This window comes from Aethalodelphis obliquidens, unplaced genomic scaffold (assembly GCF_003676395.1).
Source record: "Aethalodelphis obliquidens isolate GAN/ISIS:26980383/991018 unplaced genomic scaffold, ASM367639v1 scaffold16, whole genome shotgun sequence".
Taxonomy (NCBI): Eukaryota; Metazoa; Chordata; class Mammalia; order Artiodactyla; family Delphinidae; genus Aethalodelphis; species Aethalodelphis obliquidens.
In genome coordinates this window covers 9,724,468-9,749,433 of record NW_020837960.1, presented here as the reverse complement: position 1 = coordinate 9,749,433, position 24,966 = coordinate 9,724,468, and the positions used below count along the sequence as shown (strand labels likewise).

The following is a 24,966-nucleotide window of genomic DNA, read 5'->3' as shown; positions in this document are numbered from 1 at the left end:
ACTACTCCCAGGACACAGCCCATTCTTGCTGTCCCCTGCACTTTTGTTAGTGGTTGCTTGCCATCTGCAACCCATTCCTTTCTACCACTCCCTCTTTCCTGTTTCTGTAGGTCACAGCCATCCAATCTCACAAGTCCATCCCAAACGCTTCCTCCTCCAGTCTACCCCACCCCCAAGGTGGATGTGACCTCTGACTCCACCCACTAGGCTTATACCTTTTGTGTGGTACTTACACAACCTGCCTTGAATTACTTGTGAAATTGTCTTACCCTCCTTTAGAAGGTTTTTAAGTGGTTAGAGCCAGGGACTGTGTTTTCCTCATACTTATTTTTCCTAGGTCCTGGTATGTATTATACTTAACAAATTATCAATAATTTCTCAAAATTAAAGCATTTAATCCAGCAATGATTGGTGTTAGGGGTTCAAGCTGGTGAAGGCCCTCTTCCTGGTTCATAGCCAGTGACTGTACGCTCATACAGTGGAAGGGTCATGCTCTCTGGGGCAAGCTCTCTGGGGTCTCTCTTATAAATGCACTAATCCCATTCATGAGGGCTCCACTCTCATGACCTAAGCACCTCCCAAAGGCCCTACCTACTAAAACCATCACATCAGGCATTAGGATTTCAACATATGAACTGGGGGGGACAGAAACATTCAGAACATAGAACAAATCAAACAGTAAGGCTTCTGATCCATGAGCATGGGTGTCCTATTTGTTTAGGTCTTCTTTAACTTTTTTCAAGAATATTTCATAGCTTTTAGGGTGTGAGTTTTGCACTGTTTTATTCTTTTTGATGCTATTGGAATTGTTTTCTTAATTTCATTTTCAGATTGTTCATGGCTAATGTATAGAAATGCAATTGACTTTTATTATGGATCTGGTATCCCGCAACCTTGCTGAACTTACTAGTTCTTATAGTTTTTAGTGGATTCTTTAGAATTTTCTATATATGTAAGATTATGTTCTCTGCAAATAATGGTAGTTTTACTTCTTTCTTTCCAATCTGGATGCCTTTTGTTTCAGTTTCTTACCTAGTTAATCTGATTGGCTAGACTCTCCAGTACAATGTTAAATTGGTGTGGCATGGACATCCTTGTCTTGTTACTCATCAAGGAAGAAAGCACTCAGTCTTTGACCATTAAGTGTGATGTTAGCTGTGGTTGTGGGTTTTTTGTAGATACCCTTTATCAGTGTGAGGAAGCTCCCTCACATTCTTAGTTTATTGAGTGTTCTTATCATTAAAGAGTGTTGAATTTTGTCAAATGCTTTTTATGCAGCTGTTAAGATGATCACGTGTTTTTTTCCCTTCATTCTATTAATGTGGTGTATTATATTAATTGAATTTCATGTGAAACTTGCATGATAATTTGCAAACTTGCATCCCTGGGATAAAGCCCACTTGGTCATAGTGTGTAATCTTTTCTTAATATATTGCTGAATTTAGGTTCACTATCATTTTGTTGAGGATTTTTGCATCTACTTTCAAAAAAGATATTGATCTGTATTGTTCTTTTCTTGTGATATCTTTTTCTGGTTTTGGTATCAGTATAATACTGGCCTCAGAATCAGTTGAAAACTGTTCCTTGTGAACAATTCTAACAATTCTTGCAAAGAGTTTCTATTAATTCTTCTATAAACGTCCAGTAGAATCCAGTGGTGAAGCCATATGGGCCTGGACTTTCCTTTGTGGGTAGTTTTTAAGTCACTAACTCAGTCTCTGTACTTGTTATAGGCAACCTGAGATCTTAAGGGTATTAGGTTATATGAGGCTAGGACTTAGGAATGTCTTACCTATTGCTTACACCTTCCCTCCACAGGATTCCAAACCAAGGGAGCTATAAACACAAGAAAACTAGCCAAAAGGGACACAAAGTACATATATATATATATATATATATATATATATATATATATATATATATACTAATTTATGAGTAAATGGACCAGTACCCAGCTACCCTTGATGCAGGAGTAGCAAAAATGAAGAAAGCAAGACCTGGGCCTGGCAGCTGAAGCAGGTCTTCTTGCTTCCTTCCCTTAGACTCTAAGCCATATTTGCAGAAGCCCCAGCCTTAACTCCCCTCTCAGGTGCAGGCACAGGAGAGGGAGAGCAGAAAGAAACAGACCAGCTGGATTTCCCTAAAGGACGTAAGTCATAAACTGGTCAGCTCACTTCACCAAAGTGGGAACTACCAGGGAGCCCATTACACATTTAATGCACAATGACGGCACACTTGGAAAATGTAGCCCAGTGGGTGACCTTTGCCAAGTCAGATTGGCAATTCCTCCGTGCCAGATGCTAGGAAGGGAGATATAACAGACAAAGGCTGGAGGAAGGAGCCAAACTTCCTCTCCTACAAGGAGCAAAGTTGTGGATTATATCCAGTTCATTCTTCCGGTCCCAAACTAATGGTTCCTCTTTTTTAACAAATGACTCACACCTGTTTATTATGGTGAGAATCACAGAATGGAGGAAATCTGGCATAACTCATAAAAGAACCAACTCTAAAACTGGACAGACTAGCCTTTGTATCCTGGCTGCACTCCGTACTAGCTTTGTGACTATGAACAACTCACTGTCCATCTCCAGGCCTCTGTCTCTTCACATTAAATGGAAATGATAATACTTGAAAGGGGAGCTGTAAAGATAAATGAGATAACCCATGCGTATGGCAAGTATTAATATATGATTCCATGCATATTTCAGCATGTGGCAAATATTAGCGCTCGGTAAATGTTTGGTATCGTTAATACCTTTAGGTACCTCAGAGATCGTGAGGCATCCCGATGAGTAAACTGAGTCCCAGAAAGATTAAGTGACTTATCTGAGATTATACGTTTACTTCATGGCAGAAGTTGAAAAGGCTGTTCTATATTTTTAGGACTCTTCCTTTCCTTAGGAAAGGAGAACTGAGGAAGAGGGAATTGGGGGAATCATTCTTTCTTACTAGTTTTACAGCATGAACCTTATGATTCCTCTGCCCACCTCAGTCCCCTCCGGGAACGTGGAATCTCATGGTCCTTCCCCAGGAGAAGTGCTGGACCCATTCCAGCCAGGCGTGGCCTCTAGGAGATGCCATCACCCTCTCTCAGTGTTATACCCCCTTTCCTCCACATGGGATAAATCCTTCAGGAGCTGCTCGGTGCCCTCCACTCTTGCAGAAACTCTAGGGAAGCAAGAAGCTCCTTTTTCAATTTGACCAAATGACACATTCCTTCCGTGATACTGGAAAGAACCAACATTGCCCAGATCCGTGGAAGTGGAGGTACAGAGGAATGTCACACAAATGCTGATCTCTGAGGCACACTAGCCCTGCCACTGCCTCCACTCTCTCCCCACACCCCGCGTGGTCCTGGAGAACATCTCATTCTCATTTTATATTCATCATTTGAAAACAGAAAACCCAAAAGGAAATCTCAACATCCTCTGACCCTGAGTTGTACTCCTTATAGATCATATCCTAGAAATTGTGCGATCCTTCCATAGTGATGGGAGAAAGAACCCTAGCAGCTGGCTTCAGTGGGATTTGGGCTGATGATGGTAATCATAGGATGTCTGCAAAATCTGCAGCTGGGAAAGGAAAGATCTCTGGCATTTCATAATAATTATATAATTTGGTTATAGCATATAACTCTATTAAATATTACAAACATAATTACCAGCATCAATTTTAAATTTATTATAACTAGGTTTATAAAGAATAAGACTTTAAAGTAGGAAAAATTTAATGTTTTAGCTAACTGACATCTCATAATTCCTGTCAGTTTGAAATATTAATAGTCTTCTATGATCATAACAAAATCTGTTTTTACTACTGTATAGCAGAGGTAGTATACTCAATATTTTGTAATAACCTATAAGGGAAAATAATGTGAAAAAGAGTAGATGTGGGGGCTTCCCCGGTGGCGCGGTGGTTGAGTCCGCCTGCCGATGCAGGGGACACGGGTTCGTGCCCCGGTCCGGGAAGATCCCACATGCTGCGGAGCGGCTGGGCCCGTGAGCCATGGCCTCTAAGCCTGCGTGTCCGGAGGCTGTGCTCCGCAATGGGAGGGGCCACAACAGTGAGAGGCCCACGTACCGCAAAAAAAAAAAAAAAAAAAAGAATAGATGTGTGTGTGTGTAACTGAATCACTGTGCTGTACACCTGAAACTAACATAACATTGTAAATCAACTATACTTCAATTTTTTAAAAATCTGTTTTTAAACTCCAGTGCCCTGTAACTTTTAAACTCTTATGCTAAATGGAAAGCATCAGCCTAACATTTTATACTTTCTCATAAAGCATTTCTTTATTCCTGAAGTCTCTAGGCATAAATGATGTCACTCGTAATTTATGACATGACTTGCTTTTAGCAGTACTCTGATCTGTGTGTTATTATTGCTATTATGAAAGTAATTATAATTGTATCACTCCTGAGACGATAAAAAAAAGTTTTTGTAGGTCTGTATGCAAAGTATTTGAAGAAAAAGATTATTTTACTGTCTACCAAATGTAGCTTCAAGCAAGAACTATTGTGCAGGACCTTTTATAGACATAGATGAAATTCCTTTTGCCATTTGAACAGTGTTTACATTCAGGAAAGTTCACAGTTAAGTCTTTGACATACTGTGAAAGGATCTTTTGTTCTCTAGAAAAACATACTTCCTCATCCTTTGAGTCACCTTGTTTTTATTCCCTTGTTTACTTTTCAGGGGAAATAATGCCCCCCCAACCTCCCCCCCCACCCACCCAGTAATGTCAAGGGAAGAACTGTTTCAGAAATCAAGATTGTTCTCCAAGAGGGAAAGGGCTTGGTTATTGGCAGAAAAAAAATCAGAAATATTTTTAAAACCTGAACGACATAAATAATGTAATCTCAAGCTTCAGAAAAATTACTCGGGTAGGATTTTTTTCCAAGGCTAAAAAAAAGGGAATCTTTTTTTATCATCATAATTAACAGCAATCAGGCTCAGGAAATCTGAGACACTCTACTTGGGGCTGCAGACAGAGTCCAGAGGCACACTTTTCTATTGTGTTAGTAAAGAGCTCCTCTGCTAACCTGTGTAGATTCTCTAAGACGTGCATCACTTAATGTTTCCTCCTGGTTGGTGGGATCCAGAACTAGTTTTATGATAAACTCAGACTAAGGCCACTCCTATCTAGAGTTTCTTAGTGATATTTATTTATGAACAGAAAATGTGACTAATTCCATGTGTGACTTCAAAACTGATTTTGAAAGGAGGAAACATTGCTCTTTTTTTTTTTTTTTTTTTTGCGGTACGCGGGCCTCTCACTGTTGTGGCCTCTCCCGTTGCAGAGCACAGGCTGCGGACGTGCAGGCTCAGCGGTCATGGCTCACAGGCCCAGCTGCTCCGCGGTACGTGGGATCTTCCCAAACCGGGGCACGAACCCGCGTCGCCTGCATCGGCAGGCGGACTCTCAACCACTGCACCACCAGGGAAGCCCAAAACGTTGCTCTTTTTTTCATCACCATATGCCCAGTGCTGGCACAGTGCTCTGAACTTACTGGACACCCAGTAAACATTTGTTAATTGAATGAATGAAATAAATACATGCACTTTCAGGAGGACAATTTCAAATAACAGTCTTTTGAATGAACACATGTGCTTGCTTTTTTTTCAATCTTATTAGTCTGTAGATATACTCTATGTGTTCGTGTGGTTATATATCCTTACCTAATTTGCATAAGTGAAAGATTACTTGAGGTTTAGGGCTTATCTATTCAAACCCTTCTTCAGTCACCCTATACGTGAGTCACCCAGAAAAACGAGAAAAATGTATCCTGAAAGCTTCTATTCCTCATTTACATCCTAGCTTGTACCACTAGCAGGGCATCAAAGGCAGTAATCTTCATGCTCTAGGACATTTCCATCAGAGGTATTTTTGGTCTGTAAATGCTAAACAGAGATATGCTTTAATACGGTTAGAGAAGCTGGTGTGTCGTATGTGGGACAGAGGGAAGGGACTGAAGCCTGCCCATCACTGTTAAGCCTTCTATACTGTCCTCCATTTACTCTTTGTAGCGCTCCATGTGACAGGCGATGATATCCCCATTTGACAGATGAAGAAACAGAATCTCATTGTGTAATATGGCGATACCTAATGTCCTATGGCCAGTAAGTGACACTGTCAGCTTTGTATCACAGAGCAGGACTTGAGTCTGCAGGTCTTGTTCAAGATGAGCTGGTATAAAACTGATTCAGACCATATATAAATACTATATTTTACTAACTTTCTGGAAGAGATGCTAGCCCTTTGAACCAATGTCCAAATAACTGGTATTCATTACTGTCTATAAATCTGACATATATTAAGAAGGAAAAAGTGATTGTTTTTCAGAAATATTCCTCACTTTCTTAAACCATGATACGCTTTATAAAACATTGAATTCTGTAACTCTCAAGAACACACGTATTATTTAAAGACCATGTGATGATAGAATAAAAAAGAATCTAATAGACCTGGCTTTTGGAATGAGATAGACTGGGATTTGAATCCTAGCACCACCAGTTAATTGCTGTGTGACAATAAGTGGCTTAACTTCTCTAGGCCTTGGATTTCTGGCCTGTGAAGTAGAAATAACCATGCCTAATATGGAGAATTGTGAGTATTAGAAACAATATATATGAAGTACCTGGATTGTAGGGCCGGGGTCATGAATGTGTTGTTCACAGTCTCTCCCCAATGCCTGGAACAGGCACATGGGAGACACTCATCATCAGTATACATTGAGTGAATGAATGAATGAATTCCTCTCAGCAGCAAGATTAGGTTCCATTGTTCAACTCTACACATATAAATCAGGAACATTCTTTCAGACGCTTTAAAGAAAGAAAAAAATAGTACACGTTTTCTTCTTTGCATTCTTGGAAATGCCTTTCTTCTTCCAGATGAATGTCACTTTAACAAGTGAACAGTAAAAGTAATTGAAGAGCAAAGCCTAAGTTGGAATTTTTAGGCAATGAACTGCCTTTTCCTTGGCATATTTTATTCTCATCTTTTAAGGTACCCATCTCTCTCAGATCACTTGGAGCTGCCGTACGGCTAGAAATGTTTTGAGTCTCCTTCATGCCACATCTTTTGCAACTCAGAGCAAACGTGTTTTCAAGAGCTCAGAAGTCATCAAGTTCTCATTCCAGCTGCCAGAGCCATAAAGGGGCTGCAGCATTCTGGGCAGAGAGAGCATAATGTTAGGAACATCAGTTTGGGATTTGTAATACTTGCAGTACCATTGGACTTCCTGTGTGAGGTCATGAATGAACAGCAACTCATGAGCGTTAGTATAAGAATGGGACATAAGTGTTATTGTAAGAGTTATTATAAGAAAATGGAGTGTTATTTGCGTGTAGAATTCTCATTCAGCCTAAATTTCAGAAAATATCCTTGATTAAAATCCTGAGTTACTTTTTCCCAATGCTGATATTAATCTGATATATATCTGGTACATCTCTACTGAAAAATGAATGTTTTGTACTAACCAGTACCTTTTTTGCACTCAGAAAATAAAACAATACTAATAATAGCTAACACATACAGCACTTAGTGCGGCCAGGCACAGTTCTCGGTGAGGATGTGTCTTAACTCTTTTTAACCCCACAGCATCCCTATGACGTAGGTACCATTATTATCCTCATTGAATAGATGGGGTACCTTACACAGCTAATAAGTGTCAAGAGCCAGGATTTGAATCCAAGCCAACTGGTTCCAGTGTCTGTGCACTTAGCCACTACGTTAGAGGACATTTTCGAGTAGCAGGAATACAGGTCTCTGTTAAGACTGAACAAAATATATATTCGATCATCCAAGTGCCTATAGGCAAGGCAGACCCCCCCCTGCACTCCTTGACCAGGGATCGAACCCATGCCCCTTGAGTCTTAACCACTGGACCGCCAGGGAAGTCCCGACACTCTGTTTTTCTTCACATGCAACACACCTAAGTATCACTTGTAGATTGAAGGCTGATATGAGGAAATCCTCTGAAAGAGCCTTCCAAGGATTCTCCCAAAACTAACAACATTCACCTCACTTCCCTGGGGGAAAAAATGCCGTAATATAATAGCACAATACAAAACATCCGAGCTAGTCAGCTCCCATGCTAAAGTTCTTATCTTCAGATTCTGACGACGTCTGTCTTTATGAACTTCCAAGCAGAATTATTCGGTTTTACGTATAATAGGAAACAAGAAAGGAGATAGCAGATTCACTCCGTCACAGGGGCTTTTCCTTAAGAGCTGCACTTACCCAAACTCACTAAAACATTTCCTTGTGGGAGCGATCATCCCGCTAGGGCCTCTTCCAGCACATGGGCCACCATGCAGAACTAGAGAAAGGCTCTCCTGGGGGGAGGACGGATTGCCAAAGGGCCCTCTCTGGATAAGCCAGTTAGGAAAAAACAGCCACTCCCTCCAGGCTGCTCACCCCAGAGCCTAGCTCCGGTGATGGGAGTACAGTGGGAATTTCAGCCCCAGTCACATGGCCTCAACGTAGGCTCACCCTGTACAGCCCCAGGCAGCTGCCCCATTTAGGGACACACCAACTACCCAGGCCCCTGGATTCTTTAAAATCTGTGCCTGTGTTAACTCATCCCAAAGCCATATACATGACCCTTAGCTCCCTGAACCCTGTTAACAATGGAAAGAGCCAGGTGGAAGTGGCACTTGGAAGGAAACCCAGCTCCAGGCAATGAGAAGGAAGCTTTGCGTTCATTCATCACTCAACTGCCTGTTGAGAATCTCCTGTGTGCCAGGCATCTTACTGGATGCTGTTCAAAGACAAGAAGTCCTGAATGTCTGTCCTTACTGTCAGGAACACAAGCAAAATAGAGAATCAGGAGTGTGATGGCTGACAGCGGCTGGGAGTCCAGGTAGAAGAGGTTCTGGATCAGGCAAAGGGATCCTTGAAGCTCCAGAGAAAGGACAAGGCAGGGAACCAGAGCAGAGATGCATGCGATAGGGAAGCATATTGGGACCTGGTTGCCAGAAGAGGGATCCAAGGTAGGGGCTTGTTCCCAAGGGAAAAGGCAAGGGATCAGATAAGACGAAGTGCGGAGAGAGTGGGAACAGCGGCGGGACAGGCTTGAGACTGAGTGGGATTTGGGGCTAAGGCCATAGCTGGCAGGACCACCTTAGCCTGGGGCCTGCAGAAGTACCTGAAAAAGCTGAAATGTGTCTATTGTGCTGTAAGTTTTCATAAAGAGTTGTAAGAAACATACCAGAAAATTTATTGGTGAATTGTGCAGACAATATTCAAGTTTCCAATTTTTTTATTTCAAAATTTAAAAAAATTCTGCTCTCAAAAAATTGTTAGTATGGGCTTGGAACAAACATATCTTTATAGACAAATATAAACAAACATGTACGGAACCTTCTATCAGATGGTGAGATGTGTATAACCCAGTATTGCCTGAGGCAATTGCTGCCCAGAAACAGAGTTTAACTCAATATGCAAATGGCGTAATAAACTCCTCCAAAGGGTTGGGTTCTATCTACCTGCTTGGTTAATATAGGATGATCATATAATTCCACGTATAAGACTGAAAGGGGTGCTATTAATAATTACATTGGGACAACAGGCATTAACAGGGACTGTCCCAGCCCAGCAGGACATACGATAAACTGGTTATTAGTCATTTCATTTCTATTTGTCTTATTTTATGTAGAATGCAGTTTTGTAGGATCCCTCTGATATTTTGGAAATATAAATTCAGAATATATGATCATATAAAACATTTGCATACCAGGAAAAGGTTTTCCCACTCCTCCCACTTACTGTTTTGTTTTTTGTTTTTTGTGGGGTTTTTTTGCGGTACACGGGCCTCTCACTGTTGTGGCCTCTCCCGTTGCGAAGCACTGGCTCCGGACGCACAGGCTCAGCGGCCATGGCGCACGGGCCTAACCGCTCTGCGGCATGTGGGATCTTCCCGGACCGGGGCACGAACCCGTGTCCCCTGCATCGGCAGGTGGACTCTCAACCGCTGCGCCACCAGGGAAGCCCCCCCACTTACTGTTTTTTAACAAAAGTCTTCTTTGCATTATAAACCCATAATGCATTCTAGAAAACCACACAGTATGAATTCCAGTTAGCACGGCTAGCTCGCTACCTGAGATCTTGGGGTTGCCATGGGAGACGTTATTCTCATGGCCCGAATCTCCCAAGATTGACGGAAATTGCTTTCTTTTAATAAATAGGAAGAATATAGCAGCCACCTTAAAACTAATCATCGACACCACAGCAGAAATGGCTCCTCCCTGGTAAATACATGTTATAACACTTTACAGAAAAGCTGAGCCAGGACACCTAAGAAGATTTAGAATTCCAAACGAACTTGACCTGCTGTACATGGCCCTAACTGAGCAGGTCCCCCAGACATCAAATTTCTAAAGAGATTGCAAAGTGAAATAATCTATCTGACTTTGACTAGCACTGTAATTTTTCTCAAAACCGGTGATCTCTAAGTGCTTTGAAAACGAATTGTTCTTTATAGAGTTAATCTTTTAGTTGTAATTTGTTTTGTTTTATTAATACTTAAGGTTACCTTTTCTCTGAAAGAACTGTTACTCTTACTCGAAGTGCTTATTCTAGTACACTCCTTGCCCCAGAAAATGCCTCCAACCCTTTTATCCAGTTCTTGCCCACAAACAACGTAACTCCCCTGCTCTTCTTGTTTGTCGTTTGTCTTCATCCAAGTAGGTACTTGAAGATTTTTTTACAATATACATATATATCTTGGAAGAAGAAAACAAGGATTCTTTGGAACAGAAAGTGTGCTGTTCTGTGTAAACGTGTTGTCGATAAACCCGGTGGTTATCAGAAATCAGGACTGGATAGGAGAACTTCTCAGACTGATTCCCTGTTTCCCTCTAACCTGTTTTTGTTTATCTTGTCCTCTGTTATTGTGGGTTTGTTTTTTTTTTTTTAAGCAGAATAAAGCAATTGTTTGGATACTTTACTTCAATAAACTGGAAATATCACTTTCCAAAAGTAATCTAACGTTTCATCATCACCAGAATAATCCACTGGCTTGACTTATTATCTGGTGATAATTGCCGCCAAACAAAAGCTAAATCGGTAAGAAGCCTCCGACTTTGAAATTTATTCTCCCTGCTGTTTTCAATATAAACAAACCAGATATGGGACAGAAGCTCCAGTTTTAGCGTTAAGTAGCCCGGTCACTAGACAAAACTCATCCAGTGTGTTTAAAACTAGGCCCAAAAGCTAGAAATGGAGATTTTTCACTAGCAAGCGTATGATTTTTAAATCACTAAATTGGTTCTCCTGTATGTTTCAGTTAATCTACCAACACTTTGAATGATTACTGTTTTTGCCAGATTGATTTATTTTCCCTCTTAGTCTAGCCATCTTTCAGGTTTAGAACTTTCAGGTTTACTGAGCAAAGGGAGTATCCTAAAAAAATTCATTGCAGGGCTTCCCTGGTGGCGCAGTGGTTGAGAGTCCGCCTGCCGATGCAGGGGACACGGGTTCGTGCCCCGGTCCGGGAAGATCCCACATGCCGCGGAGCGGAGCGGCTGGGCCCGTGAGCCATGGCCGCTCCGCAACGGGGGAGGCCACAGCAGTTAGAAGCCCGTGTACCGCAAACAAAACAAAACAGAACAAAATTCATTGCATCTTGGTTTGTGTAAGTGTACCAGCAGGAGAATTTTATCACTCCCTCGGGGTGACTCAGAGCCCTTCAGGTCTGGCTGCCTGTTAAACTATTTCTCTTTATTTATGGTCTGTGTAATGTGTGGGAGAGCGAAAGTTGGCCCTCGTGAGCGTTCCCTCAGCCTGCACATTGCTTTGCTTTTGCTACAAACACTGACGTGAGTAGACTACCACAGACCAAAAGGTCACTTTGCCATTTTGTTCAGATTGAGAAATACTTTAGATAATTATCTGTCTTTTGTATCTAAAAAGAATAGGAGCAGGGGGAGGGAGTTGTTTCATTTCCTTTGCTAGACTGCTCGGGGGCTCTCGTGAAATTGTGAAACAGAGTGGAGATGCCGCCCACCTCAAGAGCATGTTGCTCCCAAGCGTGGCCCACCCATTTGCTGATAGGTTGCTGTTTCTGGAAATCCTTTGTTCTTACAACGATAGCTTACTTTATGCCCTGAGAGTCTACCTCAACGTGTATGAGGCCAATCTGTATAAATCAGATAATATTTCCTCCTCAACTATTTCAAAGGTTGCAAACATTTATTGAAAGGCACACCATGTGGTTCAGCTATGGGCTATGGGCTGGTGCCTTTAAGGTGCCTAGAGAATGGAAGAGGGAAAGCCACACATGGGTGAATAAGACTGTTGTGTCACAAAGGACAGTAAGGAGAAGGCTAGAGTGCAATGACAGCCCAGGGAAATGAAAGCAGCTTTTGTTTGGGAAATTTAGGAGCGACTTCTAGAAGGTGTCATTTTCAGGATTACACTCCTCATGTCCAGATACCTGCAATTTGTCCAAATTATAGCTTTGGATTTCATTAATCTACCTTCCTTATCGTTTTTTTCACAACCAGCCTCTCTCTCTCATACTTAATCATCTCCAGGCAGATGGCTATATTCCACAAAACTTCTGTTTAAAGGAAACAGAAGTTTTGTGGAAGTGTTTGGAAATTTTAAAATTCTGTTGACTTTTTTAAAAAGTCTTTTAAGCCTAATCGCCATGACTCTCATACAGTCCCTACTTTCTTCAAACTTCAAGCTACACTCCCCCATATTCTCAGACAATATTTCAGTCTTGTGCTTCTGAAAGAAAATAGAAGCGACCAAAATGCAGGTCCTCCAACTTCCCAGGCTCAGATGTACAAGCCCGCCCGCCTGCCCTGTGCCAGGACCCCCGCCCGCTCCATCAAAGGCCGGTCTCTCCTCCCACCTTCACAGGCATTTTGCTCCATCCTTTGTCTCCTTCATTCTCTCTCCTTTCTGGATCCTTCCCATCAGTATTTAAACACACTCTAGTGTTGTTCTAGACGCCACAGATCTCATTTGCTATCATGCTAATTCATGTGACTCTAATCCCTTTCACAGCAAAGCCTCTTAAGAGAACTTTCTACACACACAGACCTCCAGTCACTCACCTCTCCATCTAATGACTCCTGTCCCCTTCCCCCGCCTTCTACAGAATTGCCCTTGCTGGAGTACCAGCTAACCTCCACATTGTTGAATTCCACGGGTACCTTTCCAGTCACCATCTCTTTGGCCCTCACGAGCATTGAACTCTGCACACTCTCTCTGTGTTGAAGCCCAGTCTTGCGTTGGCTTCCTTGATAACCACAGCCTCTTACTGACTCCCCTTTGCCTCTCTTGCCTGCCCTTCTCAGTCTCTTTTGCTGATGTGTTTCTCTCCTGGGCCACTACCCTTTTCATTCTGAACGCTTTTTTCAGGAAACTTCATTCACTTCCATGACTTCAGGTGGCTGTGCTTGTAAAATATGCTAACAAATAAAATAGAGAAATGGTGGGAATTTATAAAACTGTAAAAAAAAAATAGAGTTCTCCCTTTTCTTCTGTTTTTTTTTTTTTTTTTTTTTTTTTAACATCTTTATTGGGGTATAATTGCTTTACAATGGTCTTCTGTTTTTTAATAATTAATAATATGTCTCTACTGCATCATATATTTGAACAATACTTTATGTGTTTTGAAAGCATCTTTGCATAGATATAAACATGTTTCAAACTGGAAACGACACATGGGGGCCTCGCTGAGTACAGCCCCCTTCGTTCTGTAGATGCAGAAACTGAAATACAGAGAGATTAAGTACTTTTTTCTAGAGTCACACAGCTGCTTTGTGTCTTATCTGAACCTCCATGAGGGCATGTGCACTTCTTAACTATTTGAGAGATGAGAAAGCTGAGGTTCTGAGAGTTTGAATTTTTCCCATTTGCATAGCTAGAACTGGAACTCAGGTAACCTAGTTTCCAGGCTGCTGGCATGCTCCGTACTGCTTCTCTGCGTTCCTAGGATTGGTACAATTAAATTATATCCAAAATTAATTAAATTATATTTAAAAACTGAGATTGTCTTTAAAAAGAGAGAGGCAAACACACAACAACAACTGCAGCGTGGACCATTACAGCACGGCCTGATTATGAGGAAGAGTAAGAAGTTAGGAGGAATTTCACATGATAAAAATTCTAAGTGTTTATCTAAAGACTGAGGTAGATAGGTAGGGAGGTAGGCAGGTAGGTTGGTTTTTTAAATGTACCTGCTGATTACTGGTGAACTGATACCACAGTGATCGATGCATTTCTCCCTGATGTTCTTCAATAAGGGAGAATAAGTTTAGGAATGATGACCCCTAACTTCTCCTTTGGTTATTGGGGTTTCCACATAAACCTCAGTGTGCTCTGATTAGCTAATTCTACTTTGACTTGGCAGAATGGGTGGGTTAAGGGATGAGGCGTTTCATAAACCTCAATGAATATGCCTTTATGCAGGTAGATTGTACGGGGTGCTGTAGCAAGAGCTGTTTGAGCACAGACGAAGGTCTCTCCGTGTCAGCTATCACCTAATCCCCTTGTGTCCAGCTCAGCACCCCTCCTGCTGTTCCTTCTGCCTGAAATCCCCAGCCACATGGACTGCCCACCTCTTTCTCTTCCTTCAAGATTCTTCTTGGGCATTGCCTCTTCCAGGAAGCTTTCCCTGATACTTGCCCCCAGAAACTAACACAACATTGTAAATCAACTATACTTCTATATATATATATATAAAAGATTTAGCTCACTTTCACCTTCCCATCCCTACTGTATGATACACAGTTAACATCTCCCTCCCCCCGCTATATGATTTACACATCCTCTCAATAAATTTGTACTGGGATTTTGGTTAAAGCGTTGGTTAAAGCGTTCGTATTGTGATGAGTATTAACCAGAAGAATCACGTAGTGTACTTAAATTCCATTTTTGCCAGTCATGCCCCTTGATTTTCGGGTAAAGAAAGCTAAGAGGAGATAAGTAACTTTGGCCAAAACCATTTCACCAGTTAGTACCAGAACCAAGATCAAAAGCCAGTCTTCTAATTTCCAGTAAAATGCTTTTTTCCATGACATCGAGCTGCCTCTCCAAAAAAATTTTTTTAAGTTTAGTCTTAGTGAATCAATTTGAAGAAAAACCAAACTTTTACGTGATTATATCAAAATATTCTTTACACTTCTCTTTTATTTTACTCAAATTGATTTCCATGACAGCTCGTATTTCCTATAAACTAGGATCAAAGTAAATGTAGATATGGATCCCTGTGTAAAGAATTTAGAATAGAAAGAACTTAGTCTGGTTTTTCACTTTGAAAATGAGTAAAACTAAGGCCCAGAAAGGTTGAATGATTTGCTCAGCATCACACAGCAAGGGAGGGGCCACACCGAGCTGAAATCCGGCTTCAGCTGGCAGGCCAGTCCTCAGTCTGCTGCGTACCACCCTCCTCTGAAACACTACTTAATTCCTCTCAGGCGCTTTCTTTCATTTAAAATCTGCCTCTTACAGATGCCTGATCTCATTCTCTATCTACATTAAACTTACTTATCCCTAACAATGACATTAAGGAGTCAAAATAAGTCGGAAGTGGGGTATAAAGCGTGTCTCTTAAAACCAGGGTTCTGAGAAGCTACCGTGCTCGGCTGCACAACTAGAACACTACACTGTGTTAGCAACTGGGGTACGTGATGTCAGTGGAAGGGGACAGGGTGAAAACATTCCTAAGTGTCATACAGCATTAGAGTCACACCACAGAAGTCAGCACAGACACTGGGAGGACGCAGGGGACGTCTGGCTGCCACTCGCTCGCCCCAGTTCAGCCCCAGGGCCCCAGGTTAATTTAGGGTCTCTGTACTTTGTCTTACGTTCTCTCCTCTTCCCTCCGATGACCCGTTTCATTGCCAGGTGGCCAGGTCATGGCCACACATACACAGCTTCACATCTGGAGTCCTCAGATGGGGGCACAGAGCCAGATGAGTGGGGTTGGGGCCCAGGGAGAGGGGGCGAGCCACGCGAGACAAAATGCGGAGGGAACTCGCTGGGAGGGCAGCCGGGTCTCCGTCCTGTAAGGAGTGTGAGCTCCAGGGTGTAAACAGGAAATAGGCAGAGTCACACTGTCGAAGAAACTGGAGAACTCACACAAAAGAGAAAAATGACAAACTCACTTATGTTTTATTATTTAAACCCCTCACCAATTACAATCATTCTAGGAGTCGTTTGTGTCTAATTACCATGTAGCTCAATATCAACGATACATAACATAATTGGTGTCATAACTATGGCCTACATTTCATTAAAAAGCTTTACCCTCTGGTATTTAGTGTTCTAAGTTTGTTGCTCACAAAGAGCCTTCACAATCTAAAATTAAAAGAATATCTTGCAAAGCAAAACCCAATGGTATTCTTTCCTCCTCTCCCAAATTTCCTGCTTTCCAGTTTGCCTCCTTCGGTTCCAGGAGAGCAGTTGTCAGGCTTCCATATATTCTTGGTGACATATACCCCGCTGGAGCCATTCTGCAGCTTTGGAATGGCCACAGAGGCAGTGCCTGTCGTGCCGCCGTTCACTTATTCACCACACATTTACTGAGCTTCTGCGATACGCAAAGACCGGGTGCTAAAGCTGATACGAAGAATAAGACCCAGTCCTGCCCTCACAGTATAGAACTGATGCCACTTTATATATGTGGCCACATTTTCCAGTGCACAGCCCGTAGCACTGATTTTTATCACTTGAAGAAATATTTTCTTTAAAAATGTATGTGCATGTATGCATACAATAAATGCATACATTCCAGTTATTCAGTGTATGTATGTTGCCCACACGCTAAGTGGTGTTTTACACTCTCGGTCCATTTGAGCTAGTTCAGCAGCCTGGAAGGGTCCCTCACCCAGTGAGCTTAGAACAGGACCATAATTGCTCTCAGCCGGTGCGTGACCTACCACATTCTCCTGAGCTCTGTGTATGTGCAGTGCATATGGCTTATTTCTCTACGGCCTCTCTTTATGCCAGTGTTTTGTATTCTGGTTAATAGTTTTGACTCATCATGGTTGTCAAAAAGTGTGGGAGACCAGGGGATAACGGGGGGAGGGATAACTTGAGAGATTGGGATTGACATATACACAGTACTATATATGAAATAGATAACTAATAAGAACCTGCTGTATAGCGCAGGGAACTCTACTCAATACTCTATCATGGCTTATATGGGAAAAGAATCAAAAACAAAAAAAGGAATGGATATATGTTTATGTATAACTGATTCACTTTGCTGTACACCTGAAACTAACACAACATTGTAAATCCACTATACTCCAATAAAAATTGGGGAAAAAAAGGGTGGGAGAATGCTGGGCCTCCTGGAAGCAAAGGAAGACTGTCTCGCTCAATGTGAAAACACAGGTTTTACAAGAACTCCATGTGTCTTGAGGAAATGGTTGAGGAAACTCAGGGTAAACATCAGTAGACAATGACTTCATAAACATTTAGAGTCTGAGATGATAAACCAACAATGGTATGAAGAATAGCTGGAAGAAATGATGGCTGGTGACATAACCTGACTTTAGCATAAACAAAACAGAAAACCATTTGCCAGTGTTTGATGATGGAAATACCTCTCCATGGGGAGGACGCTATGATAACTTGTCCAGCACTGATTCAGTTAGCATTCCTATTTTCAGAAAAGAATGCCTCCACGCTAAATGTGTTTGCATGGAGTTGTACTCAGTGCTTTCAAGAATTTTTAGAACCTGGGTCTTATTAAAACCCCCTTTCGCTTCTCCCCACCCTAGTGGTAGGATGGCTTTTCTACCCACGCTTCCTTTTCCTAGCTACACTTAGCACCTCAGAGAATTCTGTTGACAGGGGAAACACAATAGTTTTAAAAACTGCCAAGTATGGGCTTCCCTGGTGGTGCAGTGGTTGAGAGTCCGCCTGCTGATGCAGGGGACACGGGTTCGTGCCCCGGTCTGGGAAGATCCCACATGACGCGGAGTGGCTGGGCCCGTGAGCCATGGCCGCTGAGCCTGCGCGTCCAGAGCCTGTGCTCCACAATGGGAGAGGCCACAACAGTGAGAGGCCCACGTACCGCAAAAAAAAAAAAAAAGAAACTATAAACACGGATAGAGAAATAACATAGGATGCACATAGGGTTGTATTCCAGAACATCACATCGGATAGAGGAAGGAGGGTGTTTGCGGTCACAGTTTCAAATATTTTAAATTATTTACCAAGCACATCACTTGTGCCAGAAAACAGTATGCATCGTCTCTAGGAGTGTTCACGCAGAAAGGGGGAGAGTAGACAGAATTAGGTTGAGTCTGGGGAGGTGGGCAAAAGGTCCCCTAAGTCAGGAGGGAGGGCTGCTGGTCGACTTGAAGAAGCCTGTGAGAAAGAACAGGAGTCCTTTCTGAGCCAGAGGCTCCACCCACTCCATCAGAGCAAGAGCTGCTCTGGGACAAGCCACAGACCGTCCCTTCTGCCTCTCACCTGTAATACCACAATCGCCTCATAAGCATTTGTTTTCAGGGCCAGGGAACAGGCCTAGAGTGCCCCCCCGCCAACCCACTACCCTGTCCCCCACCTCAAACAAAGGAAAGAGGACTTTATTTCCCAATCGAGGGCACTTACAGTGTGAATGCCCTTTGGGTTAATTATTTAGTGCAAATGAATATCAGCTACAGCATAATTGTTTAATATTAATGATCGAAAAGCAGATCATCCCCTGCTTTCTTTTTTTTTTTTTTTTTTTCTGCGGTACGCGGGCCTCTCACTGTTGTGGCCTCTCCCATTGCGGAGCACAGGCTCCAGACGCACAGGCTCAGCGGCCATGGCTCACGGGCGCAGCCGCTCTGCGGCATGTGGGATCCTCCCAGACCAGGTCACAAACCCGTGTCCCCTGCATTGGCAGGCGGACTCCCAACCACTGCGCCACCAGGGAAGCCCCATCCCCTGCTTTTTAAGAACTAGGAGGGATTAAAGAGGGCAGGAAGTCATTGAATATTTGAAAGCAAATGTTGCCACCAGCCAGGGAAAAACTGGAGATAAATTACATACTTGATGGCTTTGCCAGAGATTGAAATTGGGACACGTAGAAACTGCCTATGGACAATGGTACTTTTGTCATGCGTTATCGTTGTAGAAGCTGCATGTTGTTTATGAAAACGGGGTAAGGTTTTTTGTTTTGTTTTGTTTTTTAACAAGCTGTCTTCATATGAAAGACCATCATTCCTAGGGTCATGTTATGTGACTTTCATTGTATCTATGATAGAAATTTCTAACTTTCTATCGTAGAATAAGAATAACCTCAGACAATAATCTTTTAGGCAGATGTATTCAGTACCTTATTATGGTCTGTATTACCCTGTGCTGTGACTTTGTTCCACTTTATAAAACATCCTCCTGGAAGCAAAGATCCTGTTTCTTGTTATCTCCATTATCTCAGTGAGTAGTAAATGTGCCATAAACATACACAGAAATGTTTGAATAAGAAAATGAATGAGTGAATGCATTGAATTGCCTGCTAATCATCAAATTGTAGGCAACTGTACTGATATTATTATGACAGTTTTCGATGTCAGAAAATTTAAAGCACATCTTCTGGAAGTAGGACATCCTCCAAAGATCAAGACCGTGGCTTCTGCCCTGCTGCCTCTCATTCATCCTGTAATGAATGAATCAATTAGTTTGCATGCAGTAGACCCCAAGTAGCAGAAAACCCAACTCACAGTACCTTAAACTAAGGACATTTCTTATTTGCTGATGTAGAAGACCAGAAGCAAGTGACTCCGTGGCTGGTTCAGCAGCTCAGCGGTGTCATCAGGGACATAGCCTCCTCCATCCTCCCCTCTGCCACCTTCTTCTCATTGCCACATGGTCACCAGATGGAGACCACAGCACTAAGCATCACATTCTCACGCCGTGTGCCAAGGCAGCAAGCGCATGTATGTTGCAAGGGAGGGGAGGGCGGTCCATCCAGGGCAATGAAAGAGCTCTTGACATGAGAGGAAAATCTTTCCCGGAAACCTCCTGATTTTCTTACATCTCGGGTCGCCTACCTTCCCCTAGATCAATCAGTGGCAGAGGGGAATGGGGTGGCCGGGCTTCATCCCAGCTAACCGTGGTGCATCTGACTTCTGTTTAAAAGGGAGAAAGAGGGAGTGGACGTTGGGGAGGCAGCTAGAAGCATCTGCTGTGCCACACCTAGTCTCCAGCTGGAAAATAAGAATAAGCTGTGTTGTCCAGTCAGTCCTCCAAGAAGTAACTTTCCCTCCAACATTGTATTCTGGCTATTTATGTCATTTTACTGATGGTTTTTAAAAATCATGAGTTTGAGGAGGAGCCTGAAATATATGGGCCTTGCCTAGAAGGGCTTTCATGAGTCATGTCCCTTCCCTGCTCTGGCTTTGGGTTGCTTTACTCTGGGACATTTTTATGAGTTATAATTTACAAGCTCCATGTTTTTTCCATTTTGATTCATCTGAAAGAGGATAACAGTTCTTATGATTATAGCACGCTTATCTAAAAGGAAGTAGGTTGTGTCAGCTGTGAGTGAGAAACACGTCAAAGGCCTTAGCATGTGCATCCATTTGCATCAACAGTTGGTAAGAGTCCACAATACTTTGTGGTTTGGGAAAATTTTTGATCCGTTTAAGTGAATACATTAAAGTCTATTTCAGTAACTGGATTGACTCACTTGAGCTCTTTCTAGATGAAACCAACCCTCGAAGGAAATGCATTCCAAGTCCTTCCAAAACACATCCTTCAAAGAATTCAGCAGTTTATCAACTTGAATGGCCAGAGGCTCTATAGCATCCTCTGTCCCTAGGAAACAAGCTTCCTCAAATAATAGGCCTTCCCTAGTATCTGTTCCAGTTTCTGTCCTGCGTTGGACTTTCCTAGACTTCCTGCCTTGTAACTTTTATGAGTCATTGTCAATTCACGTAAGAGACTCCCTAAAATGCTTTGGAAACCGCTTGTCAGGTGAGTCCCTCCCATCCACCTAGAGAAATAGACTCGTGTGAGTATAATGGCATTCATAAAATGACACAGAATTAGATAAACTCCCCAAATGCCTCGCTTTTAAGTAAGTATCCTTGGAATTTTATGGTATGTGTTTCTCTGGAATAAATCAGGTTTGGGCCGATGATTGTTTTTGTCAAGCATTTGTCAATTTTGAAACATGTCTAGACTCCCATTCGGGGTTGGTGTGGGGCTGACTTGTGAGCCACGCCATTCCCCAGCAGGTGGCCTGGAAGACACACAGGTGGCAAAGAGCACACCAGTTCCTTTCTGCCCAGAAAGTTCATAGCGAATTTTCTGCCTCCCTGAAGGCCCATTAGAGGTGTCTTTGCAATTTTAAGAGTGTGATTTTGGAGGTAGCTGAGGGGGGCTATTTGACAGGTTTTCTTTTGCCTTGTGCCGTCATTTTTAGTACTTCTTAAAAGGCTATTCTCTTACAGCAAAATAACTGAATTGTCATGAAATGTCTGAAGGAGACTGATTTTTGATGAAAGTAAAGTTACTAGACACATAGGACTTTGCTTTCTATACCTCTTCTGAGGTTCTTTTATTTATTTATTTGTGTATTCATTTATTTATTTTTTATTGATTTACAATGTGTTAATTTCTGCTGTATAGCAAAGTGTCTCATTTATACATATATATACATTGTTTTTTATATTCTTTTCCATTATGGTTTATCTCAGGATATTGAATATAGTTCTTTGTGCTATACAGTAGGACCTTGTTGTTTATCCATTCTTCTATTTATTTTTAATAAATAGTATACACACACACATACCCTAAAGTGAGGAAAGGTGTTCAGAACAGTTATTCCAATAATGCTGTCATTGCCCAGACCATTTTTGGAACTTCATCTTTAAGAATTAGCTTGTAGAAGTATCTCAACTCTTATAAAGCAAACTAGTCTCATTATTGTATAATTGTGCCTGGTTTTGACTAACATCCCTTATTTACCACATTTTGAATCGTTGAATCAGCTAGAGCATGTCAATGGTAGGTGGAATGGAAGAAATTATTTAGTTGAACCCACTTAGTTTCTGATGAGAAGGTTGAGGCCCAGAGAAGTTAATTGACTTTCCAAACGGTACAAAGCAAATTAGCAAATAGTTCATACCAGAAATCGGCTCCAAGTATCCTTTAGCTATTTATTAAAAATCAAATCTATTTTTAAAGAATACAAAATGGCCACCATTAAAGATATTCAAATAGAATCTGCTGTGGATTCTGCAGATCCTTCCAGAAACAGTCCAGAAGTGTTTTGAGCAGCATTATTGTAATAAATGTGTCTTTATGTATGAAAAATAAGCTTACCATCTTATTATAATAAACGTATTTCCATATGTAAGTTCCATATGTTTGTTTAAAAAAAATCAGTTAGACTGTAGTCATAACTTTTCTATAGATTTCTTAAAATGACAACAGAATAAAACTCTATCGCAATTTTGAAATGTTTCTTGTTTTTCTCATTTCTCACGGGAAACATCTATAAGATACCGCTAAGATAACCAAACATTGTCTCCCGGGCTGAGGCAAGCTTGTCCTTGTGCTGTGCTGTCTGATGAGATACCTACTGGCTACATGTAATTTAAACTTGAATTTTAGTTAATTAAGTAAGACTTAAAAATCACATCCTCGAGTGCTCAATAGCCACATTGGGCTAAAAGCGACCATGTTAGACATCTCAGTTATATATATTTCCATCAACACAGAAAATTTTCTTGGTTAGCGCTGGTCTAGAATTCGCATAGTCAGTATACTTATTTTAATTTACTGATTATCTCTTACACTGCCTCTAGAAAAGCTGGAAAGTGGTGGCAAGTTTGGGGGACAGTATTTTAAATGCTTATTTGTTCTCTAAATGTTGCTAGCTATGCTGCATAGTTTAATTTTTAAAAAGAAGAAAAAAATTATTTTCACCCATTTTTTCGAGCATGATTATATGTGTGGAATTCATATCAATTGTCATGTCCTGGCTGCAAAATTTTAAAGTATGCTGAAGTTATGGCAGAAACTCTGTTAATGATGCCAAAGCTAAGGGTAGAAAGATCTGGTTAATTAAAATCTCTTTATGATGTCATAACATTTGAAATGAACTAGTCCGGACATAAGACAATGGAAGTTAAGTTGAATTCGTTCTTAATAGCCATTTTATTTGCAAAGGCCTTAAATTATCTACCTATCTTCGTTAATTCTAACCTCCAGAATGAAAAGTCCAGTTACTAACAAGGATTGGGTCAGCTCTCAAAGACTGACCTGGCATCATGCTACAGGTCTATTTGCAGGCTCTCCTGTTCCACTGTAAGCAATTTGAGGGCAGTGACCAATCCTCCATGGCTTTCGTTGGCCCCATGGTAGTTCAAATGAAGTCTTGCCAATGCATTTCCCGTTAAGTGTTATTTGAACAAATAAATAAATGTTGGATCTACTCTGCCTTGAAAATCATTATACTTGGGAGCAGGCTCATAGGGCACATGGATATATGGCTGCTTCAAGTTCTTTTCATTGTGGAGTAATATCTACTGAGCTGACTGCTAGGATGGAATTCCTGCGTGGTTATCAGTCCTTTTGGTGAATCTGTGCCAAATTAAATTAAGGACCAATGAATGAGCCACAGGCTCTCTAAGAGGAAAGCTAGTGCTGCGTATTCTGTTGGATTTGCAGGAATAGTAAATCCAGTTTCAAAATCGAGATGAACTAGGAGAGCTATAAATACCGTAATAAAATCAGAGTGGGTCCAGGAAATAAGCAGTTTTCAGTGTCTGTGTATATAACATATATCACTGAAGCACACAAAGATACATTTTCTGTTTTTCTTTTCCACATATTTTATATAAAGTGGCATTTCTCTGAGGAATGGGATTTCTTGGAAAATTAAATAGGTAAATGTATATCTGCTGTGACTCGGCTGGACCAGCTGGGCAGTGATCCTTTTAAACCATTGAGAGCTCTCTCAGTCAGTCTCTGGAGAGATCCATTTCCCCTGCTTCCGGTGGGTCTTGTTCTTTATGTAAATGCTCAAGGCATACTCTGCACTAGAAGAATTCTGAAGCTGTAACCCAGTCCAGCACCTTTTCTTTAAAGAATATTTTTTAAAATTAAACTTGTCTCCTTCCCAACTAAATGGATGTAAAATCCGGTGAAACTTTTGCCAGACACTAACAGCATCTGTTGTGTCCTGTGGCCTGAGGTTACGCCATACCTGAAGGACTTAGGGGAAAACAATTCTTTCTGTCCTGCAGCTCCTGGTGTTGGTCACGGAGAATGATAATGTCTTACTTCTTAATTTTTAGATAACAATCAACAGAGAGAGCGGTGAAGACGTGAGTTCCCCCAAACACGGCAAGGAGGACCCAGACAACATGCCGCATGTGGGCGGCAATACTTGGGCTGGCGGCACAGGTTCGTAGCGCGGCATTCTCCTGGGTCAGGCTTCCAGAGACTTCGCAAGCCCGTGTGGACATCACAGCAGCCCCAAGAAGGCTCAGGAATCGGCCTGCCTTCTCTGTCTCCCCTGTTAGTCGGCTGGAGTGTGCCTTTGCCCTCTGTCCCAGCATGACATCAAGACACGGAAAAACCCTGGCATTTGGAGTCCCGCAGACTCTACTACCCTCTGACCTAAGACCGTTCTGGTCTTCCCAGGGTTGCTTCATCCATAAAAGGGGCATAATATTAACTGCCTCGCAAGCTTGTGACGAGGATTCAATGAGATTATGATTGTAAAGCGCTGAGCTCGAGACCTGGCATGAAGAATGTATTCATTAAAAGTGTTAATCCCCTCTTTTAAATTCCATGCCCTTGGGAATCATGCCAGAAATCGACAGTACATTCTTTCTTGACCAGCTGACTTTGAAAAGAAATGGTCCTGGTCCTCCACATCTCAGAAGTGAGCATGTTGAGGATGCAGGGTTTTGAGATAAGAGGGGTGGTTGTGGTCTGAACCGATGCCTGGGGTCCACTCCTTCCTCTTGGCTGCCCAAAGAGAG

The 24,966-nt window shown here is 41.9% G+C and overlaps 1 protein-coding gene across 2 annotated transcripts in view; it reads left to right on the top strand.

The window, feature by feature from the left end:
- VWA8 (von Willebrand factor A domain containing 8) overlaps positions 1 to 24,966 on the top strand; it is a 359,206-nt gene that overhangs the window by 288,363 nt on the left and 45,877 nt on the right. For both annotated transcript variants that reach the window (XM_027116169.1, XM_027116168.1), the window contains exon 38: positions 24,274 to 24,382. In XM_027116169.1, coding sequence (XP_026971970.1) covers positions 24,274 to 24,382 — 109 coding nt within the window. The remainder of the gene's footprint in view (positions 1 to 24,273; positions 24,383 to 24,966) is intronic.